Below are 19632 nucleotides of genomic sequence, written 5' to 3'. Positions count from 1 at the left end.
CTTAAAATGTCTGCTGGCACCTCTGGCCAGGAGACGGATGGAAAGGGCTCACTAGGGGCCTACGGGAGAATGTAAAGGAACCCAAACAGGAGTAAGCTACAGAAAAAGAGAATCTCAAGGTCAAGGGAGACATTCAAAACGACAGTCATGGAGCTGATGAAGAAACAGAGGAAAAACAAAAGACTCTTTTAATCAAATCTACTGAACACATTCCAACGATGAGGAATATGGACCTTTTCAAAAAAGCAACATCCAATGAAAGACAGGAGGATAACAGGGCTCACAGGCAGGGGCTGAACAAGGAGCAGGACTCTTGGAAGTATTATTTCCAGCCTCAGTGCCTTTGCATGTGCTGACCTGGCCACCAGGAAAGCTGTTCTCCACTTGTCCTCAGAACTCAAAGCTTTCTCTCTGAAATCTTCTGGTTGCCCATTTTCCCCTCCCAGTCCTCCCACCTTAGCCCTTCCTTTAAGCTTATTTAAAACTCCTTAGGACACTTTTCATACCAGGTGTAATGACCTGTCTCCTCTAAAGCTTCTCGAGGGCAAGGAACCTATCTTATTGTTCTCTGTGTGCCCTGAGTCAGATGCTTTAAATAATGCCTGTACCAACTGTACCCCAAGGTAACCAAATATTGAGGATGCCATCAAGGAAATCCAGAGAGTGGGAAACTCTAGGACAGATGGCCCAGCTTCTTCAACAAATAAATGGGGAAAAAGGAGGGGAGAAGGGAAAACTCTAGACTAAGAGCTTTAGAGAAATTGTGGGACAGGGAAAAACGAGATAATGTTGGTCAAAGGACACAAACTTTCAGTTTTAAGATAAGTAAGTTCTGGGGATCTAAATGACAGCATGATGACGATAGTTCATTATAATGTAGAGTATCCTTGAAATCTGGTAAGATACACACACGAAGAAATGGTGACTGGCGAGGTGACAGATATGTTAATTAGCTCGATGCACAGTAACCATTTTGCAATGCAAACGTATATCAAATCACCACGCTTTACGTCTCAAATATATACCATTTTTGTCAATTATGCCTCAATAGAGCAAGGAAAAATAACATTTAAAAAAATTCTTAAAGAGCTTTAGATAGAATATCAACCAAATACAATGAAAGGACCTTGTGACAACCAAATAAGAAAATCTGAACACTGACTATATATCTGAGACTAAAAAACAATTGTTAATTATTTTTAGGTGATTTTTTTATGGTTTTTATTCATCAATTTGATAATATGGTGTATCACATTGATTGATTTGCATACATTGAAGAATCCTTGCATCCCTGGGATAAATCCCACTTGATCATGGTGTATGATCCTTTTAATGTGTTGTTGGATTCTGTTTGTTACTATTTTGTTGAGGATTTTTGCATCTATATTCATCAGTGATATTGGAGTTGCTTGTAGTAGTCTCTTAGGATGCTTTGTAGTTCTGCGGTGTCCGTTGTAACTTCTCCTTTTTCATTTCTAATTTTATTGATCTGAGTCCTCTCCCTCTTTTTCTTGATGAGTCTGGCTAATAATTTATCAATTTTGTTTATCTTCTCAAAGAACCAGCTTTTAGTTTTCTTGATCTTTGCTATTGTTTTCTTTGTTTCTATTTCATTTATTTCTGCTCTGATCTTTATGATTTCTTTCCTACTGCTAACTTTGGGTTTTGTTTGTTCTTCTTTCTCTAGTTCCTTTAGGTGTAAGGTCAGATTGTTTACTTGAGATTTTTCTTATTTCTTGAGGTAGGCTTCTATAGCTATAAACTTCCCTCTTAGAACTGCTTATGCTGCATCCCATAGGTTTTGGATCGTCGTGTTTTCATTGTCATTTGTCTCTAGGTATTTTCTGATTTCCTCTTTGATTTCTTCAGTGATCTCTTGGTTATTTAGTAACGTATTATTTAGCCTCCATGTGTTTGTGTTTTTTACGTTTTTTTCCCTGTAATTCATTTCTAATCTCATAGTGGTGTGGTCAGAAAAGATGCTTGATATGATTTCAATTTTCTTAAATTTACTGAGGCTTGATTTGTGACCCAAGATGTGATCTATCCTGGAGAATGTTCCGTGCGCACTTGACAAGAAAGTGTAATCTGCTGTTTTTGGATGGAATGTCCTATAAATATCAATTAAATCTATCTGGTCTATTGTGTCATTTAAAGCTTCTGTTTCCTTATTTATTTTCATTTTGGATGATCTGTCCATTGGTGTGAGTGAGGTGTTAAAGTCCCCCACTACTATTGTGTTACTGTCGATTTCCTTTTTTATAGCTGCTAGCAGTTGCCTTATGTATTGAGGTGCTCCTATGTTGGGTGCATATATATTTATAATTGTTGTATCTTCTTCTTGGATTGATCCCTTGATCATTATGTAGTGTCCTTCCTTGTCTCTTGTAACATTCTTTATTTTAAAGTCTATTTTATCTGATATGAGTATTGCTACTCCAGCTTTCTTTTGATTTCCATTTGCATGGAATATCTTTTTCCATCCCCTCACTTTCAGTCTGTATGTGTCCCTAGGTCTGAAGTGGGTCTCCTGTAGACAGCATATAGATGGGTCTTGTTTTTGTATCCATTCAGCAAGCCTGTGTCTTTTGGTTGGAGCATTTAATCCATTCACGTTTAAGGTAATTATCGATATGTATGTTCCTATGACCATTTTCTTAATTGTTTTGGGTTTGTTTTTGTAGGTCCTTTTCTTCTCTTGTGTTTCCCACTTAGAGAAGTTCCTTTAGCATTTGTTGTAGAGCTGGTTTGGTGGTGCTGAATTCTCTTAGCTTTTGCTTGTCTGTAAAGCTTTTGATTTCTCCATCGAATCTGAATGAGATCCTTGCCGGGTAGAGTAATCTTGGTTGTAGGTTCTTCCCTTTCATCACTTTAAGTATATCATGCCACTCCCTTCTGGCTTGTAGAGTTTCTGCTGAGAAATCAGCTGTTAACCTTATGGGAGTTCCCTTGTATGTTATTTGTCATTTTTCCCTTGCTGCTTCCAATAATTTTTCTTTGTCTTAAATTTTTGCCAATTTGATTACTATGTGTCTCGGCATGTTTCTCCTTGGATTTATCCTGTATGGGACTTGCTGCGCTTCCTGGACTTGGGTGGCTATTTCCTTTCCCATGTTAGAGAAGTTTTCGACTATCATCTCTTCAAATATTTTCTCTGGTCCTTTCTCTCTCTCTTCTCCTTCTGGGACCCCTATAATGCGAATGTTGTTGCATTTAATGTTGTCCCAGAGGTCTCTTAGGCTGTCTTCATTTCTTTTCATTCTTTTTTCTTTAGTCTGTTCCACAGCAGTGAATTCCACCATTCTGTCTTCCAAGTCACTTATCCGTTCTTCTGCCTCAGTTATTCTGCTATTGATTCCTTCTAGTGTAGTCTTCATTTCAGTTATTGTTCATCTCTGTTTGTTTGTCCTTTAATTCTTCTAGGTCTTTGTTAAACATTTCTTGCATCTTCTCGATCTTTGCCTCCATTCTTTTTCCGAGGTCCTGGATCCTCTTCACTATCATTATTCTGAATTCTTTTTCTGGAAGGTTGCCTATCTCCACTTCATTTAGTTGTTTTTCTGGGGTTTTATCTTGTTCCTTCATCTGGTACAGAGCCCTCTGCCTTGTCATCTTGTCTATCTTTCTGTGAATGTGGTTTTTGTTCCACAGGCTGCAGGACTGTAGTTCTTCTTGCTTCTGCTGTCTGCCCTCTCTAGGTGTTTTAATAATACTGTGACTATTTAAAAAAACACAGCCCTTATCTTTTAGATAATTGGGACTTTGTTTTGGAATTTGTTTTAAAAGAATTGGGAAGTAACAGAGGTGAAGATACAGATGAAAAGAGAGGGGCCACATTAATAAAAGATGAAGCTTAACAATGGGTACTTGGATTATGTTCACTGTATGATGGGTACTTGGGGTTCTCTGTGCTTTTGACTGCATTTAAAATTTCAATTAATAAAAACTGGGGGAAAAAAAGTAGGCAGAATTGAATGAATACCACAGATGCTGCAACTGCTCACCAAAAGCCACCAGCAGCAACAGACTTCAGCTCATTCACAGCAAAATGGAAGACAAAACGTTAATTCCTGCTTCGTGAGGAAAGGCCCGCAAGGGGGGCTTACAGAGAAGTGTTCTCCTTTGTTCCATTGAGGTGACCTCGGAAGAGGAAGTGGGTATAGGAGACAATCTCATCAAGGCCAGCAGGCAGTGAGCTGAACGTGATGAGAAAAATACAACGCAACTAAAAAACAGGCAAACATCATAGAACAAGGCATACCAGGAGGAAATACGTTCATGGTTCATAACACAGGCAAAGATACTCCACCCCATCAACAACTGGGGAAAAGTGAAGACCACAATGAGTTCCTACTAACTCCCACGAGACTGCTAAAATAAAACAGAAAAGCTGTCCAATGCCAAGGGCTGAAGAACAGATTAGCAGACGCTTTTATGTGCTGCCGGGACTCTGGAGAAAACAATTTCGCATGATCTTAACAGGCCCTGCCCGCCACCCTCCCAGCCACTGGTACACACCCAGGAGAGACACTTGCGAGCATATGTGCACCAGGAAGACCAATTCCAGAAGGTTCAAAGCAGCATTTTTTTCTAACAGCTCCAAACTGAAAACATCCCAAATGTCCACCGACAAAGGATAACTATATTCCGGTATATTCATGCAGCGCAGCAAGAACTACAGTTACCTCATCGATATGGATGAATCTCTCACAGACACAGTATTGAGTGAAAAATCCATTCACTATAAAGTTCACTAACATGCAGGACTAACAATAATCATTTAGGGAAACACACATATGAGGCAAACTCATCAAAAAAGGGATGAGAGACAAACTTCAGGAGAGCAGGAGGGAGGGGAAGGTCACTGGGGAGGAGCATGGGGGGCCATTAACAGCACTGGTGATGCTCTTTGTTCTTAAGCTGGGTGGTGGGTACCCAGATGTTCACCGTATTATCTTTCTTTAGAACTAGTCATGTTACAGATACTCTTTTGTATTTGTATTTCGTCATTAAAAGATGTAAAGAATGACTGGACAGAGGACCTGCCAACACTGAGCAACTCAGACAGAAGACCAGACAACTGGGAGGATGAGTCCAGGGACTTCCCTGGTGGTCCAGTGGGTAAGACTCTGCGTTCCCAATGCAGGGGGCCCAGGTTCGATCCCTGGTCGGGAAACTAGATCCTGCACGCATGCCACAACTAAGAGTCGCATGCTGCAACGAAGATCCCGAGCGTTGCAACTAAGACCTGGCACAGCCAAAATAAATAAAATAAGATAAAATGAGCCCCAGGCGAGCGGGTGCCAGAATGCCAAGAACAAAACCCCCAAGGAGAGGGCTGGGGACATCCAAGTCTCTGACGGCAGTGCCACTGGTGAACAGGCAAGGCCCGGATGTGCAGAAAAGTCTGAAACTTGGATGAACGGGTCAACAAAATGTGGCGCATCCATACATTGGAATACTATTCAGCCTTATAAAGGAAGGAAATTCTGATACATGTTACGACATGGATGGACTTGAAGACATTATGCTAAGTGAAGGAAGCCAGACACAAAGAAACAAGTACTGTATGATTCCACTTATAGGAGGTACTAAGAGTAGTCAGATTCATAGAGACAGAAAGCAGACTAGAGGTTACCAGGGGCTACGGGGAAAGAGGAATGGGGACTTCGTGTTTAGTGGGCACTGAGTTTTAATTTGGGAAGATGAAAACATTCTGGAGATGGATAGTGGTGATGGTTGCACAACAATGTCAATGTACTCAATGCCACTGAACTGTACACCTAAAAATGGTTAAAATGGTAAATTTTATGCTACTTACATGTTACCACAATTTTTAAAAATCCGTAACTCAAGGAAGGTGCAGCTGAGCAAGCAAACTGGTAGGATAAAGGAGAGGTGCCATCAGGCCTACCTCAACCCCCTTGAGCACACGTAAGGTAGGACACGGATAACAACAGCATTCAGACGGGAAACGGGCATGGAAGAGACACCACAGAGCCGAGGGATGCCGACCCTGCAGGCACCCGGGGAGCCTGTCAGTCCACGTCCTCCCCGCCGGGCCAGCTGCCTGGGCAATCCCACCCCTGGGACCAGGCTCAGTGCTGGGAAACAAAGATGCTCCGGATGATGCCACCGCTGGCACAGGGCCCTGGGGAGGTCACCCTCCAGGTCTCGACTTCAAGCAGGAAATTCTGGGCACTCAGCCAACTATGACTTTGGGGAAAAAGAACCTGCAAAAATTGCTGAGAAATGGTAGACAGAACCCAAATGCCAGAGATGCTGAAAAGCAAAAAGTTTCAGGAAAGACAGGGCGGTTTATGGCATGAAATTCTGACCCATCAAATTACAAAGGATTCTGACCTTCCCCAGGCGTTCCAAGGAGCACACCTTTCAAACAGGAAAGCCAGGTGTGCACCGCACGGGCTGGGGGAAGAGCAGTGGAGGACGAGACAGGAAACCTAGATTCGATTCTGGCTCCACCACACTTACAGCTGGCCCAGGACCAACTGCTCCCTGAGACCGTGTGCGTAAAGGGGATAGTAACACCTTCCCGGATGGTGGCAATTAAGAGAAGTAACACAGATTCTGCGAGCCTGGGGTGGGGGTAAGCATGCCTAACAGGTAAGATACCAGGTGCTTTGCATATCAACCTTCAACCCCAAGAGACAGGTAGAGACAGGTATTACTACACACACACACACACACACACACACACATACACACACACACAGAGCATGAGGGGCTAATTTAAGTAATCCAGAATAAGCACAACAAGAGGGCACCAAACTGGGTGAGAAGTATGTCTGGAAGGCTCGGAGAGGAGGAAGAAAATTTTAAAAAATTTAAAAAGGATACACAAGAATGCACACCACGTTTATAAACATGTATGCAAAAGCGCAAAGATTGAAGGGAGCAGCGAAACCAACCAGTTGCTATGCAGCAGGATGGGAATATGTAAAATGCTTTTCTTTGTGATAATTTTAGTGTTGTTCTATCAAACACTTTTTAAAAATGTAGCCTACTTCCAACCTCAGTGTTGAAGAACTATGGGTCTCAAACCAGAATGCACTCTGGGCGAAAACTACACTCACTGAATATGACTACAGGTGTGAATCCGATGTCTGGAAACCCCAAGTGGCCTGGAAAGGAGGACACCCTTCTGAGGCTCAGGGTCCCCACCCACCTCGGGGCCTCTGGGGCAGGCTCAGAACCCCCCCGCTCCCACCCCTCGCATGCCCAGTCCTGGGTCACAGGACACGAACCATCTGCCGGCAGACTATCCGAGCTCGAAGCTAGAGGCTGCCTTTGCTATGTGACACGGGCAAGCGTCTTACCCAGCCTGCTAAGCCCTGATTCTCCCCCTCACAAATCAGGGCTAACAACAGTAACCACCAAAAGAGGTTCTGTGAGGGTCCAACAAAACAGTCACTTAAGCAATTAGCACAGGACCGACACACAGTGGCCCCCGGCTCTTACTGGCCTGAGACCCTCCTCTGTGCTTCACAGGTTCCTCACTTACTCCTTCAAGACTCAGGGACATAGCTGGAGCTCATAATCCTCCCTGACCCCAAGGAGCCCCAAGTCCAGCAAGTGGAGTTTTCTGGCCCCCATCCTCCATGCGTCTGCACCTGCTGTTTCCTCTGCCCCAACGCCTCTGACCAAATCTAACAGCTGAACTCCCAGGCAACCTTCGGGACAACTCGATGTCACTTTGGGCATCAAACCTTCTCCAAATCCACACCACAGTTCAATCGCTCACCCCCCGTACTACCTCATGTGGAGTTCCGAGTTATCTAGTATATTTACACTGTCTCCCCTTCTAGACTGGGACTCTCTCATCCCTCCTGTACCCCTCCCGAACGCTTCATGCAGGGTAAGTGCTCAACAAGTCTATGCCGACTGAAGAAAACAAGTGGGCAAAAACATTTTGGAAAACAAAAATAAACCAGAAATTAAAATCAAGTGGGACTAGTGAGATACATCCAGCTGCAGAGAGAAGCCGAAGAGGTTGCAGAAGGAGATGAAGGGGCCCTAGGGCAGAGGGGGCACACCTGGGATGCTGCAAGTTCACCCACCCTCCTCTGCCAGATCAGCCTCAGCTGGTAACAGAGGCTGGGCATCCCTGGGCAGGCGAGAGTGGTCACCACCCCAAAGCAGGTGTTCAGAACACAAGCCCTCAGATGCAAGGGGACTTTGTGGCCCCATCAACAGGACGTTAACCTGCCAGAGAGTAGAGGTGATTGGTGGGGAAGGGCTCCAGGGATGGGGAACCCTCTTCTTAGCCAGGCAGTAGGGGGCACACAGCTCAGACAGCCACAGGGGGCTCCCCGCCCCAGCTACGGTCCCAGGGACTGTAAAGGGGGGAAAAGGGTCCCACCCTAAAGAGACACAAACTTGGGGTCTAGGTCCCGATTCATTTGTGCTGCAGGGGTGGGGAAAGAGACTTTACTTTCATCAACCCATGTAAAGTCGTCACTTAAAATAAGATTCATATCTAAAAACAAAGAGAAAAGTACAGATGGACACACACCACAATTTTAAAAGTGCTTATTATCTCTGATGTGATTTTAGATCTTTTTAACTTCTCTTGCTTCTCTATATTTTCTAATCTTTCTGCTGCCAACATGTTCTCCTGTGAAATGCAAGTGGGGGAGGAAAGCACATGCCAACCTGAAGAAAAACACCAAGATGAATCAGCAGCTGACCCTGCCCGCAGGCAGCTGCCACGGCCCGAGGAGGAAACCCAAGTGCAAGGAACCAGATTCCTGCAGGAGAAACGCTCCAGGCAGCGTGGAGGAGGCTGGCAACAGGAGTCAGGCAGCGGAGAAGGACGGGACACGTGTTTTGAGGACAAACTGTGGGCGGAGGATTTCTGTGGTGAAGGAGTGGATTTTTTTCTAAGTCCCTATGCAAGAATGTAAGGGAAAGTTCTACCTCCCAGTACCCGCGCCCCCAACCTTTTGCTATTTCAGAATTAAACAGACCTGTGCCTTCATCCACAACAGTGCACTAGCAACAGAATTCAATGAGATTATGCACGTGAAAGTGCTTAGCAAGTTAATATTTGTTCAGTCCTGGCCCAGCGCAGGGTCATGTTACTGGCACTGGAGAGGCTGGCAGACACCCCCTCCCTGCATATTAACACCAACAATCCAGCAAGTGGGGAACCAGAGTTAGAGATCGCACCTCTATCCCACTTGGGAAGGATGTTCACCATCCACCTCTCTGGCCCACTCCCCTCCTTCGCCAGCAGCCCTACTTTTAAAACAAAGGTATTTAAAAAAAATACACAAACCCATGACCCACACAGTTATCCAAAGCTCCCCACGGTCTCATTCACGGTCTAGGGGGGGTTGGAGATGGGGGCAGGGTAAGCCCTGAAGGGCCACCTTGAGCCAATACCTTCCCTCAGAAGCAGGAAAAGGCAAGTCACCCAGAAGTCTGGGATAAGGCAGGGTGTCCATGGCAGCCAGAACCTTGGGAGAGGATGGAAATGAGGAGCTGCCTTCTCCTATTTCCTAGGGCCTTATGTAGTTCCCCATTTCTTCCCACCACTGAGGGTGAAGATACCCCTGCCCTCCAAGCTACAGTCCACTACTCAGTCCCCCCACATTCAATCAAGCCCCACCCCCGGCCCCGCCAAACGGCACTGGGCTCTGTTTAGGCTTCCTGGCACCGTTTTTTTTTTTTTTTTTGGTGGGGGGGGACACACCGCACATGTTGCGGGATCTTAGCTCCCCGACCAGAGATCGAACCGGGGCCCTTGGCAGTAAAAACACGGAGTCCTAACCACTGGACCACCAGGGAATTCCCAGCCTTTTTTTTTTTTCTTTAATGTTCATTTCTAGAAAACTTCCCAATCACTTTTCACAGGTCAAAGAGAAGGCACTGAGATGTGTGTAAGATTACAACCTACTAGCAACCCTTCAGCACCCTGCTGTTTCCTGAGGCTTTTCATATCCTTTTTGTCATGTAATCGTCCCATTTTAAAGACCAGAAAATCGAGATTCAAGTAGCCCAGGGCTGCACAGCCCAGTTGCCAAGACTCAAACATGCATCTTCCTACCCTGAAACTCTCCGTGCTTGCCCTGTACCATACAAGTCACTGCGGAGCTCCAGGGACAGTGAAATCAACTGCACCAAATGCAATACTGGCCAACGGGCCGTGCCCTCCAAGGCATGGGGGCGGGGGGGTGCTAACCAGCCAGCCACACACCCTCCCGGCTTTCCACACAGAGCTGCTGGAAGACTGCGCACGCAGGGGAGGGGGGCGACGGGGCTGAGCAACAGCCGCGCGAGCAAAAGCGATGCCAGGGCTTTAGTCAACAGAGAGCTAATATGAGTCAACAGTGGGTACCGCTGCCAAGCACACTGATGGGATCTTCAGCTGCATTAATAGAAGGGGAGAGTCTCAGGCAGGCCGAGGGAGTCCTGCTTGCTCTGACCAGACCACACCTGAGGGTTGGGCAGGGCAGGGCTGGGCTGTGGACACGGGGCACCTTCCAAGGCAGCGCCAGGGTTTCTGAAGAGGAATGGCTCAGGGTGGCACTCTGGTCTGTAGGGTGGAAGCTGGGTTTGGACAGCAAGCCCACTCCAGACTGCACATTACCAATGGATTTTTTTTTAAAAAAGATCCTGACTATCCACAGCAAAGGTTAAGAACACACAGGCATGCCAGGGGACGAGGCCCACCACCTGGGGGAGGGGGCCCCAGGCCCTGTCATTTGCTTCCTCCTTTGTTATATATAACAGCTGGGTCGTGGCTTGACCAAGAAGTGGCCCTGACACAACAGGTAATCTAAAAATGGGGAATTCCCTGGTGGTCCAATGGTTAGGACTTGGGCTTTCACTGCCGTGGACCCGGGTTCAAACCCGGGTTCGATCCCTGGTCAGGGAACTAAGATCCTACAAGCCGCTCAGTGTGGCCAAAAAATAAATTAAAAAAAAATTTTTTTTTTTAAATGCACAAGGGACACTGGATTTGACATCCTAGAGCCTCAAGTGTCAAAGTCTCTGGGAAGTCCTCCTAATTCATCCACCAGCACCCTGTCCGGTGAGCCTGTCGTATCACTCAGCATCACTTAACAATAAAAAGACGCTCTGCTACACGTGTTTCCCAAGAGCCTCAAGGCCACCTCTCATTCACCTTTGGGTCCACAGTCCAGCATTTGGCACACTGGAGACGCCCAATAAATGGTGACAACTGAAAACCGAGGTGCCCCAGCACGATCACAGTGGGGGTGTTGTGTTCGAGGCAATTCTGGAACATAGGCATCCTGACTAGGGCTAATAAAACGGCTTATGACAATGTATAACCACTGTTAGTATACTGAGCGACGAATTCTTGACGCTACCACCACCAGAGGGTTTTAATTACAAAAGAGTTATAGTTAGCCTGGCAAGTGTGCTTCGTGCCCGTGCAAGTGACTGGAGACAGACAATCCAGCTTAGGGAGATGGCGGTCAAAGGTAAATCCTGTGCGCCATGCAGCAAAGCAACCCCGGGGCCCAGGAAGCGGTAAAAATCCAGGAACGCAGGAGACGAGAATAATGACCCGTGGGACTAAATGCCAAAAAGGACAGCATAAAAAGTGAGCTTGTTGAAATGCGCTGAGAAGGAGCACGCATGCTACAGATTCATGGGGAGCTGGCCGCCTGGAGCTCACCTTGTAACTCTGAGAATTAAATACAGGAACTAAAACCATGATCTGGGAAGATGAGCATAGGAGACTGTGCAATGCAGTTCTAATGCCTAATAAATCTTTAAATCGATGAACCGTGCTCACTGGTTATTCTTCTCCATCTTTCCTCCCCAAGCAAGGGCTCACATGACAAAAGCCAGCATTTGCTCGGGATTTGCCTTTGGACGGGGTATATATACATATGCGTGTCTGTATAAATAAAATTGGGAGTTCACTAAATAACATCTTAAAGCATCAAAAAATCTGCCATTATAAGAAAACCTGGTGAATTCTTTTGTCAAGTAGCCTTTAATAAAGTGAAGAAACCTTTTAGGATGCAAAATCCCCCTTCCCTCACACTGGGCCAGGGTTCCACCAGCTGTGGTTAAGTCAGCATTCCCGTCCCAACCTGTTCATTTCGGTACCTGTTTGGGTCTATTCACTACGCACGCATCTTACTGGGTTTGCATTCTTCATCCCAGAAACACCACTTAAGCCTGTCGCACAAACCTGACAGAAGCAGTACATTTTATAAACGAATCATCCCCGGGGAACAGACAAGAAAACCATCAGCAATGAGCGTTGTCAAAGTTCCAAACCAGAGCATTCCTTTCCCAGATCCGAGATGCAGAATACGCCACATCCTCTCCACACACCAGCTGCCTGCTCCAGAAGCAACCCACTCACCTCACCACTGGCTCCCCCCACCCCGCCCCTCCCAGCCCCTTCAGGCCTCCTCTCCCAGCTGAATAAAAGCTGGAGAGACCCGTCTTGGGGAAGCAGTAACATTTTAAATACTACTGTAAAGACAACTGTTCTAAGCACTGGAATGTTGGCTCCTTTTCCATGAATAAAAAGGCCCCCAAAGGGTATTATCATAACAAAATGATATCCTATGGAGAGCACCAGGAACCACAAAAATAAAATCGCCATAAACTGATACTGTCTCAAAATTAAACCTACACAAGGAAACGTTAAACCCCAGGCGAGGCAGGCTCTCATTTTCCCATCTACAACCCTTACAATATTCCCAGTTCTCTCATGACGTCCAATTTCCCCCACCCGAGGAGGCCTAAATGCTTTCTTTCGAAGTCCCGGTATGTTATTTTTTTCCCTTGAAACCCTCGAGATGCTCTGTAACATTCATCTAAAGCTCAATCGTTGTTGTGTCCTCGGTCACACCCAAAGATTCCCAAAGGCACCGTCTGCCGCAGCGCCGGGTGCACAGCAGGCGCCCCACTAATGTGCGGATTTGATTTGATCAGATCTGGCCCCTTCGGCTAGAAAGACACGTTGGTAGCCAGACGCCCAGGCGGGGACAGCAGCGCCAGCCTAGCTCTCTGCCGGAGGGGGCGGGGTGCAACCACCTGTGGGCGGGTGGCCGGGGCTCAGGCCGCGGCGCAGCTGCCCTGGAGTGCCTCCGCGGCTCCACGCACAGACCCCGGGGAAATTCCGGCGCCCCAGGCCCGACAGCACCCCGGGGCCGACTCCCAGCGCCCCAGAAGGGGCTCTGCCGGTGCAAAGTTGGCCTGGTCCGCGAGAATCCATTCTAGAGTTAGCTCCCAAGTCGCCCAGCCGCCTGTGAGGCAGCGAGCCAGAGGGGCTCTTTAGGATGGGACCTGGTGGCGGGGGCGGGGTGGAGCACCGAGATGGGAACAGAAGAGAGCAGAAGTGGTCCCCCGACTCGCTCCCAAACTTGGGGCACCTGCCGGCCAGCAGGCGAGGGGGATTCTTCGCCTTGCCGTCCCACCAAGGCCTGGTGGCGAGTTTGTCGGGGCAAGCGGGCCACCCCATGGCAGCCCCGCATTGCTTTGAGATTTTCTAACCAATAATCCAGCACCGAGAAGGCCGATGCAGGAACCTGGGGGATAGAAGGGGAACACCAGTCACCCGCGCCAGGGGGCGGGTACTTGGGACTCTGGGGCGCGGGCCACGGATGGGGTCCCGGAAGAGAGCAGGACGGGGTGGCCCGAGAGGGAACCAGAACTAGGAGTGCTCGCAGAAGGGGGAGGGGATCCCGGAGAGGTACAAGGGGAGCGCCCCAGAGGGAAACATCGGGGGAAGGGAGCTGCCCCAAGGGCCGCGGGGAGCCAGTGTCCCGGACCGGCCCCGTCACTCACCGGCAGGTCCACGCTCACTTCGGTCCCGTCGAGCAGGAAGACGCGGCAGTAGAGGGTGGCCTTGGAGGCCCCGGCGGCGGAGATGTGCACGGCCGCGCAGCCCATGAGCAGGGGCCCGCCGCCGGCCGGGAACACGCTGCCCCCGGGCGCGGCGGGCAGCGTGGACACGGCGGCGGCGGCCGGGCCCCCCCGCGGACCCCCGTCGCGCTCGTCCCCCAGGCCGGCGGCCCCGCGCCCTGCCGCGCCCCGCGCGTAGCGCTGCATGGAGCGGCGGCCAAAGGTCCGGCGCAGGAACCGCAGCATCCTGGCTGGGGGCGTCCCCTGCCTCCGCCCCCTGCGCCGCCGCCGCTGCGCCGCCGCCCAGGAGCGCCCCGCGACGCCGTCAGTGCAGGCGGCCGCCCGCGCCGCCTCCCGCCGGCTGCGGACCGGGGCTCGCTCCCGCCGAAGACGAGGCCGCGCTTCGGCTGCCTGCGGGGCGCGCCGGCCCGGCCAGCGCCGGCTGCGAGTGGCCGCGGGCGGGAGGGCGCGCTCGGGGCGGCCCGGGAGCCGTCCCGCCGCCGCCTCCGCCGCCACGCGCCCTGCCGGGCCGGCGGCCTGCGCTCGCTGCCAAGGAGCCGCTCCCGACTGCCGGCCGCGGGCGGCCCGAGGACTGGGGGGGCGCGGGGGGCGCGGGGGCGGGCTGCGGGCTGCTCCCGCGCCGCGCGCCGGCCGAGGGCCAGCCGGAGCAGGGCGCCTGCGTGCTCCTGGCGCGCTCGCTCCCACTCGCCGCGCCCAGGCCCGAGGAGGCCCAGCCGAGCGCCCGCTCCCCAGGCGCCTTTCCCTGCGCCCGCAGCCCCCGCCTCCCACCTGGGAGGCTGCACCTACAGCCGCCGCCTCCGCCGCCACCGCCGCTACAGCCGCCGGGACTGCAGCACGCCCTCCTCCCTCGGGGCTGCGCCGGGTATTTGCAAACCGGGTCTGTGCTGCCCCCTGCCGGCCCGAGCGCCCCCTGCTGCTGTAGGTGTGCTCACGTGTGTACACGTAGGTGAGCACACACGTGTTTCCGGCGCCGCGAGCCCTGAAGACGCCGGAGAGTCTCCCCTTGCCTAGTTAGGAAAACGGGCTGCATGCCCTCGGGGGAGCCTTGCCTGGGAGGCCAGAGAGAGAAGCGCATTAAGCGAAGGCCCTACCAGGCCCTCACTTTCCCCTTCTGGAAAAGGATAGGGGTGAACTAGGTAATCTACCAGGTCCCTGCTACTTAAAGTTCTGTCAGTTTAAGATCTCAGAGCTGGAAGGGCCCTTTCTGCCATCACAGTCCAATGGGCTCATTCCAAATAAGGAAATTGAGGCCAGGCAAGGAGGGGGTGTACTTTTCCAACCGACTACACAGAAGAACACCTTTCCTCAGGGAACTCGTGTCCAGTATCGAGGCAGAGGCCTGCATAAATAACCATAACTGAGAAGGCTAGTAAAGCTTGCACAAGTTACTGAGAAGCAGAGTAGAACTGAGGCATGAGGAGGATAGTATAGGACACACAGAATATCGGAGGCGGAGGGAAGGGTTTATAAACAGTGCCCCTCAGGTATACATGTTCAAGGGCTGGTTCAGGGAGAAGTGGGTTTCAGTGTGGCTGAAAGGAGGTCAGGCCTCTTGAGAAGAATAACACTGCTTTGTGTGTGTGTGTGTGCCTGACACTATGCTAAGCCCTTCCCATTCATCATCTCACTAAATCCTCAGGACAGCCTGGTTCCATAGTCGGTTTTATCCCCATTGTACGGAGGAGGAAATTGAAGCTTAGAGAGCTTAAAAGACTTGCTCCAGATTTCATGGTTAATAGGGGCTCGTTTGCTGGGATTTAAAGCTGTTGCTCCTAACCACGGCCAAGCTGAGGCATGTGGCATGATTGGCAAGCGATGATGGCTTCTGAGAGGCCTGGACGGAGGCAGTGGCCACAGCAAAGGGGAAAGAGAAAGGGAGGGGTGAATTCAGGAGGCATTCCAAAATCGCCATTTACTGAGGATCAGGCACTGTCTTAGGTGATTTCATGGCCGATATTTTCATTAGCCTCACTCCAACCTTTCCAGGTAGTTCTCTTCGTCCCCATTGACTTAGGTGGAGTTTGGGACTTCTTAGAGAAGTAATATCCTTGCCCGAGATCTCAGAGCTCCTGAATGGCAGCAGCCAGTACCTTCACTTGTTGCCTAGTGTTTCCTTTATGACTCTACAGGGATCTACCGGGTGGCAGTGTATTCTGAGGGGGCACCTGCAATCAGCCTTCCAATACCCACTCTGCTCCCCTCCCCCAAGACTTGACTTAATAGAATACCATCAGCAAGCTGGTGTTCAAAGGTAGCCCAGTCTGCTTACTGGTTTCTAAGGATAGCCCATTTCACACTATATAGCCCAGGAGTGCTGTGGTAGTCTGAATAATGGCCCCCCAAAGATGTCCACATCTCAATCCCCAGAACCTGTGAATATGTTCCCGAACATAGCATAAGGGACTTTGCAGATGTGACTAAATTAAGGAGTTTGAGGTGGGGAGATTATCCTGGGTTATCTGGCTGGGACCAATATAATCACACGGGTCCTTATAAGAAGGAGGCAGGAGGGTCAGAGACAGAGAAGGTGATGTGACAATGGCAGCAGAAGTCAGAGTGATGCATTCAGGAGCCAAGGAATGCAGGTAGCTGCTAGAAGCTGGAAAAGGCAAGGAACAGATTATTCCCTAGATATTCCAGAAGGAACGTAGCCTTTGTTTTTAACACAGACTGTAAAATCCATCTCTGACTTCTGACCTCCAGAATTGTAAGATAATACATTTGCGTTGTTTTAAACCACTAGGTTTGTGGTGATTTATTCCAGCAGTGATAGGAAACGCATACAAGTGCAGTGTTAAATCATATTAGTTTGGTGTACTACAGTTTTCAAAGCCTCTTGGCACTGTCATAGTGCCATCCCTCTCAAAGTAAGTGTCATTCAATTTGTAATTATCCTCTGTCCTTCTCTCCTACTAAATGCTGAGCTCCATGAAGACAAGACTTTTTCTTATTCATCATTGTATCCCCACCCAGCACCTAGCCTGCTGTCTGGCAAGTAGTCTGCGTTCAATAAATGCTCATTGAATGAATGCAGGGTCACATTTCATTGTCGTAATAGCCCCGTGGGGTAGGTATTGCTTTTGCCTTTTAGAGATGGAGAAAATGAAGACTGGAGTGGAGCCCAGACTCACACTCATGTCTCCTGACTCGAGCTCCCATGTGCTACCGACAAAGCATGTCACTGAGAATCCCATGGGGACTCCAGATTGCTTTAATTTTACCTGTACCTCCTCTGTGCCAGGCACCGTCCCCTAACTGATCTCATTCAGTCCTCATCACAATAGTGATTTAAGCACTATTTTCTCCACCAAACAGAGGAAAAACAGAGGCTCAGGCCTTCCTTTGATTAAATTTCATGTCACCCAAGTTTCCTCCCCAGAATTTCCACATTTGATGAGTAAGTTTGCATTTTGTCTGCTCAGTGTTACATATTTCAGTGATTGCTCTTTCTTAATCTTTGCCTTTTGGACCCTAAAAATTTCCCATCCCTGTTATCCAAGCTCTGTACCAGCCCTTCAGAAATTTTAATTGCTGTTTCTCAGACCTCCTCTATGTTCAATGAAAATGGGCCAGAACTGTGCATGTATCCTGTTTGCCAACGCATCATTCTTTAACGGGCCTCTTGGTCCTCAAACGATTATTTAGTATTTCACCTGTGTTCCTGTCTAGAAACAGGAACCGTCTTGAGCTGAAGTTCTCAAGAAACCATCTACACTAAATTCCAGGTCCTTTCCTTGGCCATGAGCAGTAGCTTGAGTTCCTCAACTTCATGGGCAGTATTTAGAAGCTGACCCCTAGAGTCACGTCTTGCCTTCTCCTCATTAAAGCTCAGCCACCACTTCTTTACCCACCTCCTCAGGTTCATGAGAACTTCCCATCTTCCTTCCCATCCTTACTCCCAGAGTTCTGTCATCAGTAAACTCTGAGAGTTCCTTATATACGCCCTTCCTCCAGAGCAGTTTTACATGTTAATTAAACAGCCCTTAGCCCTGTCTCTAAGGAACTCCTCTCAGAAATGTGCCATTTATCCCTATCCTTTGTTTCCTGGCTTGTTTCCTAGACTCCATCAAATTGCGCCCTCATTCCCTCAGATGCCTTTTCTTTTCCCATAGAACAAGATTACATTTGAATGTATGCTTCTATTTTTTCATACATTTTTCTTTCCATAAACATTTATTGAGACCTTGCGATGTCCCACAAAGCCTTCCCTACCCTTCCAAGTGTTTAGTAAATGTCGACTTAACCTTTCTGCTATGGTTTTACAATAATAATAGCTATCATTGATTAAAGGTAGTGGGCAGCTATGGCCAGCCTAGCATCCGTTTTCCTTCTTTGGGTTACAGAGTTTGGGTTGCTTTGCAGAATTACTTCACCTCCACTCAGAGGCCTAGTGGTCTAGGTGAAGCTGACCCCACCTCCTGCCTCAGGTATGGCACATGATCAGAGCTGGCTAATCAGAGCATTACATTTCTCAGTGGCCTGTTATTGGTTCAAAAATGGGCAGTAACCCATGTCAGGCCAATGAAGGTCAGCCCTGGAACTCTTGTTGAAATTGTTGGGAACCAGCAGTGTTAAGCCTGCTGCTTCAGCCATGCCTGAAGCTACCCCTTGGAATTTACAATTTAAGGAGTGAGTCAGATTAGAATAAAGATTTTCCAGGTCCCAGATCTTTCTCTGGCTTCACTTGTTCTCTTTCCTGAACACAGAGCATAAGAATTATTTCGAATAGGGACTCACTTTGTTCATTCTTTAAAGGACTCATCTCTAAGCAAACCATTAGCAAAGCAATTCTCATCACTGAATTTACAGAAATAAATGAAGAGTTAATAAGTCATCTAAACTTTTAGATTCAGAAGTGGCAGTGACAAAGTGACTTTTTGGCAAGTGCAGCTGAGTCCCAAATTTCTGACTTCCTCAACATCTAATCCCTAGGTCTCCATTCCAAACATCTACTAACCCAGCCCTGTGTCTAGACTCAGAGATCAACATCTGGAGAGAAAGAGGAGTGTCCCCCACTTCGCTGATGCCCACCCTAGCATGTGTATCCTATCTGAGGACCCATTTCTTCCCTGAAGGATGTGCATCCTGCTTTGGGGAAACGCACGTGGCTCTGATGCGGTAGCCCTGACATTCATGCTGCCGATGACCACAGAGAATGGAAGGGGGGCATTTCTATAGTGCCTGCCCACCTTGCTGCCTCCCTGCCTTCATCTTAGATGTAGCCCCCTCTTACCTGACATTCTTGATGTGCTCACCTATCTCTTACTCTCTCTTAGCCAACTGCTTACCTTTGGTTCTGTATCCAATGGTCTAAAATCAGTGCTGTCCAACAGAACTTTCTGCAATGATGGAAACATTCTACATCTGTGCTGTCTAATATGGCAACCACTAACCACATGTGACTACTGAGCACTTGCAAGGAGGCTAGTGAGATTAAGGTATTAAATATTTAATTTTATTTCATTTTAATTTATTATTTATTTACTTATTTATTTTATTTTTTATTTTTGGCTGCGTTGGGTCTTCGTTGCTGCATGCGGGCTTTCTCTAGTTATGGTGAGCGGGGGCTACACTTTGTTGCAGTGTACGGGCTTCTCATTGTGGTGGCTTCTCTTGTTGCAGAGCACAGGCTCTAGGCACGTGGGCTTTAGTAATTGTGGATCGTGGGCTCAGGAGTTGTGGCTTGCGGGCTGTAGAGCATAGGCTCAGTAGTTGTGTCTCATGGGCTTAGTTGCTCTGCGGCATGTGGGA

General features: G+C 48.7%; 1 protein-coding gene across 7 annotated transcripts in view; it reads right to left on the bottom strand.

The window, feature by feature from the left end:
- EPB41L4B (erythrocyte membrane protein band 4.1 like 4B) overlaps window positions 1-14743 on the bottom strand; it is a 143516-nt gene extending 128773 nt beyond the window's left edge. For 4 of the 7 annotated variants that reach the window (XM_082469141.1, XM_082469144.1, XM_082469142.1 and 1 more), the window contains exon 1: window positions 13804-14739. In XM_082469141.1, coding sequence (XP_082325267.1) covers window positions 13804-14106 — 303 coding nt within the window. In that variant the 5' untranslated portion in view covers window positions 14107-14739. Of the gene's footprint in view, window positions 1-13803 lie in introns of all 7 variants that reach the window. The other 3 variants (XM_082469146.1, XM_082469143.1, XM_082469147.1) reach the window with 3 other exon arrangements.
- Window positions 14744-19632: the final 4889 nt, after the last annotated feature.

This window comes from Balaenoptera physalus (genome assembly GCF_965194825.1).
Source record: "Balaenoptera physalus genome assembly, chromosome: 7".
Classification (NCBI taxonomy): domain Eukaryota; kingdom Metazoa; phylum Chordata; class Mammalia; order Artiodactyla; family Balaenopteridae; genus Balaenoptera; species Balaenoptera physalus.
The sequence above is the reverse complement of the archived record's forward strand: the minus strand, read 5'-3'. Positions and strand labels throughout refer to the sequence as shown.